This window comes from Setaria italica, chromosome V, assembly GCF_000263155.2.
Source record: "Setaria italica strain Yugu1 chromosome V, Setaria_italica_v2.0, whole genome shotgun sequence".
NCBI classification, from domain to species: domain Eukaryota; kingdom Viridiplantae; phylum Streptophyta; class Magnoliopsida; order Poales; family Poaceae; genus Setaria; species Setaria italica.
In genome coordinates, this window is record NC_028454.1 from 33,591,173 (window position 1) to 33,598,538 (window position 7,366).

The 7,366-nt window shown below is 49.7% G+C and overlaps 1 protein-coding gene across 1 annotated transcript; it reads right to left on the reverse strand.

Moving 5' to 3' along the window:
* Window positions 1-235: 235 nt before the first annotated feature.
* LOC101762203 (protein DETOXIFICATION 12) lies at window positions 236-3,049 on the reverse strand. The gene is made up of 7 exons (XM_004972042.3): window positions 2,637-3,049; window positions 1,835-2,379; window positions 1,663-1,749; window positions 1,500-1,556; window positions 1,183-1,424; window positions 856-1,061; window positions 236-691 (listed from the first exon to the last, which is right to left on the reverse strand). The coding sequence occupies exons 1-7, from the start codon at window positions 2,937-2,939 to the stop codon at window positions 629-631; spliced, it is 1,503 nt and encodes a 500-aa protein (XP_004972099.3). The 5' UTR covers window positions 2,940-3,049; the 3' UTR covers window positions 236-628.
* Window positions 3,050-7,366: the final 4,317 nt, after the last annotated feature.

Genomic DNA, 7,366 nt, shown 5'->3' on the forward strand with positions numbered 1-7,366 from the left:
GTCACGAACTAACATGGGCTGAAAGGAAAACGATCAAGAAGCTAAGACTAAAAGCTGATCAATTATGGATTAAATAATTACTACCTTTAACATGCCAATAATTGATGTACTGCACTAGCTAAAATAAATGGGCCTATCGAGCTAGAAATACCGTGTCTGTGTTAAATCTAAATGGTGCCGATCGTGGGAAGATGTCATGTTTGGCGGAGCTTCAAGGCACAGCTTCTAGAGGTTGAATCCACAAGCAACTCTGCCAAATAAATTTTTTATAGAGTGATTCTACGCTTATTCCATGAAGTGAAATAAACTATGACGTGGGAAGTTGAAAAAAAGTAGTTTCTTCTTATTTACTTCCCGCTCAAAATCACTTCATACTTCAAATATAACCTAGAGAATTAAAACAAAATCACTTTCAGACATATAATCGCTTCTCTCCAATAATCCTTTGTCAGGGAGTCACGTGAATCAGAAACTCTGTCAAACGGGCCCGGGCTCAAACCAAAGCGAGGATCTTTTTTTTTGTTTTGCTTTAGGACACGTACGGATCGTAGAAAAACGAGGCATGAACTCAGCAAAGATCGTGCTAAGACATAACAAATGCCTGACGACCTGCATAATCGGAGCAGAGCTACAGCATCGACCCATGCTCCGCCTGCTTCTCGTTGAACACCCTCTCCCTAGCGTCCTCAGCCTGCAAGCGCATTGCCCCATGAGAAAGAGAGAGATAACAGATAACAACAGTACACGCATAAAATCTTCACATAATACAGGTTCCCCTGCTCATTTTGCTGCATCAGTTGTAGTGTAATTAATTTGCAAGTGGTGTGCTTCTTGGATGAAGAACACAGCACATACCATCTTGGGCCAGTCGATGAAGAAGGTGATGGCGCCCATGAGCGCGATCTGCATTAGAGACCCGCAGACGATGCCCAGCCAGAGCCCTCTGGCTCCCATGCGCAGCACGAAGCCGAGGAGGATCGCCACCGGGATCCCCAGCAGGTAGAACGAGCCGAGGTTGACGTACGCGCCCAGGTGCTGCCACCCGCACCCTCGGGCAACGCCTGGTGAAAACAACAGAACAGTTGTTAGTATTCACGACTAGTAACCAAGCAAACCAAACTAAGTGCTCTCGATGGTTGCAACGGCATCTCAGACTTAAAAGTACATGAGAAAGGAATGCACCTGCGAGAACTCCCTGCTGTAGAGCGTCAGTGGCCACGGTGATGCAGACCAGAGGAACCATGTCCGAGACGAACGAGATGACCTCCTCCTCGTTGCTGTACGCGCGTCCCAAGAGGCGTCGTCCCACCAGAAGAGCTCCGCCCACGATCACCGCGCCCGTCACCGTTATGGTCATCGCGACGCGGACAGCTTTCCGAGCTCCTCCAGGGTTTTCAGCGCCCAGCTCGTTCGCAATTCGCGTGCTATATGTTTATATATACACATCAAGAAAATCCATCGAAAAATATACATCAAGATAAGTTTGTTCAAAATCATACCTTTCAGCAGCTCCAACTCCAAAAGGTAGGGTGCTGAATACTGTTACACTCGTCAGACTGTTAAAGAAAAAGGATTTAATTGAGCAACGTTAGGTAAACATTGCTGCAGAAGCAGAACCATGTTTTCATAAATACACTTTGGTCTCGGGGATTCATTTTATACCAGATTGAAAGCACTGATGTTTGAAGCTGTGGGTTGGGCAAAAGCCCTGACGCCAGAATAAGAAGCTCAAATGACCACCATTCAAGACTACCAAAAACAAATATCCATCAGTCACAGGCTAAAGGGAAATTCAACATAGGTAGAGAACCTCGTCAGATCCAGCTAGTATTACCAGATCATAAGTGCAGTGGGCAGAGCTAGACGCAGGAACACGTCCACTCCCTTGAAGGCCTCGATCGTGGGAGGCGTGCGCGTCTCCTTGCAAGAACTCGAGAACATGACGTACCCAACGAGCATGGCCACGTTCAGCCAGAACGAAATGCTCACCGCCAGAGCGGCACCGGTGTACCCCAATCCGGTCTTGAACACCATCACGTAGCAGAGAGGGACGTGGATCGCCATCGTCGCGACGGATGACAGCAGCAGGGGGTATATCAGGCTCTGGGACTGCAGGAACTTGGTGACCGGCTGGATCACCGCGCTCGCGAAGAGCCCCGGGATCAGCCAGATCAGGTACCTCCCGGCTCCGTGGGAGATCATGGGATCCTGGCCTATGAGGACTAGGATCTTGTCCATGAACACCCAGAGAAGCGAGAGCGGGATGCATACGAACAGGAGGGTGACTACTGCTCTGTAGGTATCTGCACCTACTTTACGGTACTGCTTCGCACCATAGGCTTGCCCACATAGAGTCTCCAGCGCACTTGCCATCCCGTACTGTTCCACAAATTCAATAGCTAGTGATTTAGATGATCTCCCTAGGGAGCAAAAAAAAAATCGCAGGTGAATTGATCACTATCTGTGTCACAGGTGAAGAGGCGCGCAATTGAGCACTACGTGTGTCATATATGGCCTTTCGAGACTACTAGAATGCAACGCAAAAGGGGCAAAGGGAAACGAACACCAAAAATGGATGGATGGAAAAAAAAAAAGGAAGAAAGCTAAAAGTGGGGAAAAGCCATGCATGCACGCACCAGGAGGCTGAATCCGGAGACGTTGGCGAGGGAGGTGGCGATGGCGGCGGAGGAGAGCGGGAGCACGCCGGGGAGGTGCCCGACCATCATGTTGGAGGACACCTGCACGGCGTACTGCGACAGGCTCACCACCACCATGGGCAGCGCCAGGTAGCCCAACCGCCCGGCCTCGCGCGCCCACTGCCTCCCACACGACTCTTCCTTCTCATCATCGTCACTTCCTCCCGCCTGCAGCGGCGACGGCGGAAGCAGCAGCGGCGCCGCGGCCTCCTCCCTCGCGGCGGCCATCTCGGGCTCGGCCATCGCTAGAGCTCTTGCGCGGCCACCTCCCGCGGCGCGCGTCGTCGTTGGCTGCCGGCGGTGCTCGGGGCCGTGCTGAAGGCTGTCTGGAGCTGCGGGCGTGGCAGCTGCTGTGCGCGTGTGTGCTTGGTCCTGTTTGTATACACTTTTTCTAGCCAACGCTTGAATTATAATTTAAGTGAAAATTTTCTCGATTCTCGCTTTTCGCTTCTCGTAGTTCAAATCGTTGAAGCGGCTTACCACATAAGCGAGAATCGGTGGAAATAAGCAAAGCGTTTGGTGGGATTCTCGCTTATTTCCACCGATAAGCCGCTTATAAGCGCATATAAACGGGACCCTTGTCACGGGGTGGCTTCGACGCAGGTATATGTTGTTGAAGGCCTTGTTTACCCCCAAAATCCCAACTTTGGTACCATACAAAAAGAAGATTCCCTATCACATCAAACTTACGGTACATGCATGAAGTACTGAATGTAGACGAAATCAAAAACTAATTGCGCAGCTTGGTTGTACTTTGCGAGATGAATCTTTTGAGCCTAATTAGTCAATATTTGGACAATAATTCACAAATACAAACGAAACGCTACAGTATACTACAGTGCTACACAGTGATTTTGGTCGTCCAAAATCGGGCAAGGGCCGAAATCACGATGGCACGCGCCGCACGCCTCTCTCACGCGTGGGAAACGAGGGGCCCTTCGTCGTCAGAGACAGGTATCATTAATGGTGAATGGTCTGTCCGATTTCAGAGATTTTCCAAACTTTGATGCAATATAGTCGGTAGGTAGTGCTGTAGTAGGTCACCAGTTTTAAGTATTAGTATAATAAAAAATGGATCCGGGATCGGACTTGTGAGTGTGATTGCCTGGACTCCGAAGGCCGAAGGGACGGCGATGCGCGTTGGACGTCCCTCGGAGGTACTCCGTAATTGCAAGAATGTTAGATCCGGTTCCGATACGGATAGTCGGTTTCATCGCAAGATTTGTAACATACGCCGAGAGTAGCTGACGGGGATTTACTATTTTTATCCATTTCCGTATGCTATTCTTCGAAAAAAGTGTATTCTTCATCCCTCAAATATTGCAAAAGTGTGACATCCATCCCTCATGTTTCATTAAATACAAATCAATTCCTTAACTAACTAAATCGGTGTATTTATCATCCTCACCTTAGTTTAACAATGATTTAGTATCATATAACATCGGTTTATGCCATTTAATTATTTTATTAGCCATGTCTATTTTTGAATCAATCTCTATAATAGTTCCGTGTGAATCAAATCCGTTATTTTTTTCTGATATATGTTTCCTGGGCAGCTAATCTAAAAGATTTACTGATTTTTTTTGAATTTATATCTTCAACTCAGCGTATTACATCGGTAACAATAATTAGCCAAATGATTACATGGCATAAACCATCATTAGATGGCAATAAAGAATTGTTAAACTAAAGTTGGATGATAAATACACCGATTTAGTTAGTTAAGGGGTTGATTTGCACCAAACGAAATATAAGAGATAAATATCACACTTTTGCAATACTTGAGGGATGAAAAATACGCTTTTTTTCTATTCATGGTCGGCAAATGGGTGGTGAGGTAATTTATTTATACTCTTGGGAAATCTAGGCTCTGCCATCTTAACCTACTCCGCTGCGGAGCTCACCGTCACGCTCCCTCCTCCTTCACCACCTATCGGTTGTCCTCCGCCACCCGTAGCCTGCAGCACCCCGCCGTCCCACCCAAGGTCCTCTCTTTATAGTCATAGCTTCATCAGAGAAAGGTCCCCCAACAGCCCCGACAACCCCGAACCTAAATCCTAATTCCGAAACCGCCGTGAGAAAACAGCAGTTGGGAGAGAAGGGGAGGAGGAAGATGGCGACCGGAGGAGGTCGTCGCCTAAGGGGCTGGTGAACTGCCGTGAGAAAACAGCAGTTGGGAGAGAAGGGGAGGAGGAAGACGGCGACCGGAGGAGGTCGTCGCCTAAGGGGCTGGTGAACTGCCGTGAGAAAACAGCAGTTGGGAGAGAAGGGGAGGAGGAAGACGGCGACCGGAGGAGGTCGTCGCCTAAGGGGTTGGTGAACTGCCGTGAGAAAACAGCAGTTGGGAGAGAAGGGGAGGAGGAAGACGGCGACCGGAGGAGGTCGTCGCCTAAGGGGCCGATGAACCGCCGTGAGAAAATAGCAGTTGGGAGAGAAGGGGAGGAGGAAGACGGCGACCGGAGCGCCTAGGGGGCCCACCGGCCAGTCTCTACCGCGCGCGTGTAGATACGCATGCCTGTCGTAGTTCGATGTGGACATCGAAGTGGGCTCGTCAGTCCATGAGCAAATGGTAGTGCAACTTGTCCAGCGGCCCACTGGATGTGTCATCCGGCTTCATCCATCAATCAACAACGGGCACGTAGTAAGGGCCTGTTTGGGAGCACTTTACTTCAGAAAAATCAGCTCCACTCCACCAGCTCCACACTTTCCTAGCTCCACTCCAATAACTTCAGAAAAACATGAACATGTTTGGTTGGTGGCAGTGCTCCAGCTCCAAAAACATGAACACTTGTTGTGAATAGCCTATTTTACCCTTTGTGAACGGACCCACATATCTGTCTCTCCTCCCCTTCTCTTCCTTCTGTACACGCCAGCATTTGCTTACAGTTTACAATAATTGGTGGCTCCTGTAGCCTCACAGTTACAAAGATCACACAACAAATCAGATCGATTAGGAGCAACTTGCTAGGCGATAGATCCTGACTCATCATCATTGTGAGCCTGAATCGTGTGAGGGCGTCGGCCTGGATGGTGCCGCAGTCCAACAGGACCTTGCAAATGTGGAGGCAGGGGGAGATCTCAGTGGTGAAGACGAACTCCGGCGCGGCGGTGACCACGTGCACGTCGTGCCCCGCGGCGACAAGATGCCTCACGACCTGCAGAAGAGGACGCTCCGACCGGCGCCGCCGCCGCAGGGGGCCAGGCCGGCGCGACGAGCGCGTGTGCGGCCACTTCTCCCGCATCGAGTGGTTCGAGACCCCCGACATCGCCGCAGGGGAGCTCGCCCCGGCAGGCCTGCGCCCCGGCCGCGCCGCCGCGGGGGAGCTCGCCCCGGCCGGTGCGCTGCCGCGGGGGAGCCCGTGGGAGAAGGAAACGGAGATGAGGGAGGGTGCCCGTGGGAGAAGGAAACGGAGGAGATAGAAAAATTAGAAACGAACCGGTAACTTGTGTAACCAGTGGCAATGGTGAGTAAATAACCCCAACTCCATGAGGAGGTCTGAAAAGGAGGTTTTTGGAGCAACTCTTGAGGTACTCCATAAAAAACGTGGATCTACCCCCTGCTCCATCTTTTTCCTGGAGCCGGAGTTGCTGGAGCTAGACGCGTTTGGCTGCAAAATTTTTAAAGTTGGTGGAGTGAAGCAATTTTTCCTGAAGTGAAGTGCTCCCAAACACCCATAAAATATGCTGGCGCTGGCATGGCTCGATTCGATGTTCCAGCAGCAATGCAGCATCGTCGAATGAGCAAGAATTAGGGAGACTTGCTGGAAATTAAATGAACATCGTGCATATGGCCGCGCAGTGGGAAGAAGGCTCGATACGGCCCGTATGTCGAAGAGCTGGGCTTGCGGTCGGCCAGGCAGGGCCGCGCAGCTCGGGCGGGTTGGGGATTTGGACGGACCGTAATGTTTTGGGCTGTTTTGATAAGGTGGGCTGTATCTTCTGGGCCTCTGCTTTGCTTTTGGGTTGTGTGACAATGTTGGGCTCCCAGCTCCGGCCTCTCCGACTTCCGATTAGTTTTTCTTTTCCCCACTCCATTTCTCTCGGGAAAAAAAAAGTTATTGGCCTTTTGGGCGGTTTGTGCTAAACTTTTCTCAAACAAAAAAATGTTGGAAAAGAAGTCAAGGCACGAACGCTAGATAACATGAGGAAATTTTACAGCAGTTAGGAGTATTTTTGTAAGCATAGCAGTGTGGAACTACTAAAGAGCCAAAGTCAGAAGAGCAAACTTAAATCTTCAAACACGGATATAGTATCATATTCCCGTCAAAAGAACAACACAAACAGCATAGAAAGCTTCAACCGGACTACACATGTGAATCCGTTGCAACATATGCATCATTGTGCATTTTTTATATAAAAAAAACACATCCATGGTTCTGTCAAAGTCCAAACCTTTGAAAGCTGTCGGAACAGTACAGTAGTCAAAGCTAGAAACCTCGCCCTGCGCTGCTGGAACCCTGCACAGCGCAGCGTCTTCCGGCCATGTTCCTGTTGCATAACCGAACATTAAAAAACGCAGGTAGCAGCCGTACGGGTCGTCTTTGCCTCCCCTGTGTGAACCATATGGTTACCGTCTTCGTTCCTTTCTTCAGATATGAGGGTGTTTAGGAGATAGGGGCTAAACTTTAGCTCTGTCACGTTGGATGTTCGGATGCTAATTAGAACGATTA

What these genes read in the sequence shown, in the direction of transcription:
- LOC101762203 (XM_004972042.3), bottom strand. Translation starts at nt 2,939, where the DNA reads ATGGCCGAGCCCGAGATGGCCGCCGCGAGGGAGGAGGCCGCGGCGCCG. An exon ending in CCCACTGCACTTATGATCTG is followed by an intron (nt 1,750 to 1,834) that starts GTAATACTAGCT and finishes TGTTTTTGGTAG; the next exon opens with TCTTGAATGGTGGTCATTTG. An exon ending in ACAGCAGGGAGTTCTCGCAG is followed by an intron (nt 1,062 to 1,182) that starts GTGCATTCCTTT and finishes TGTTTTCACCAG; the next exon opens with GCGTTGCCCGAGGGTGCGGG.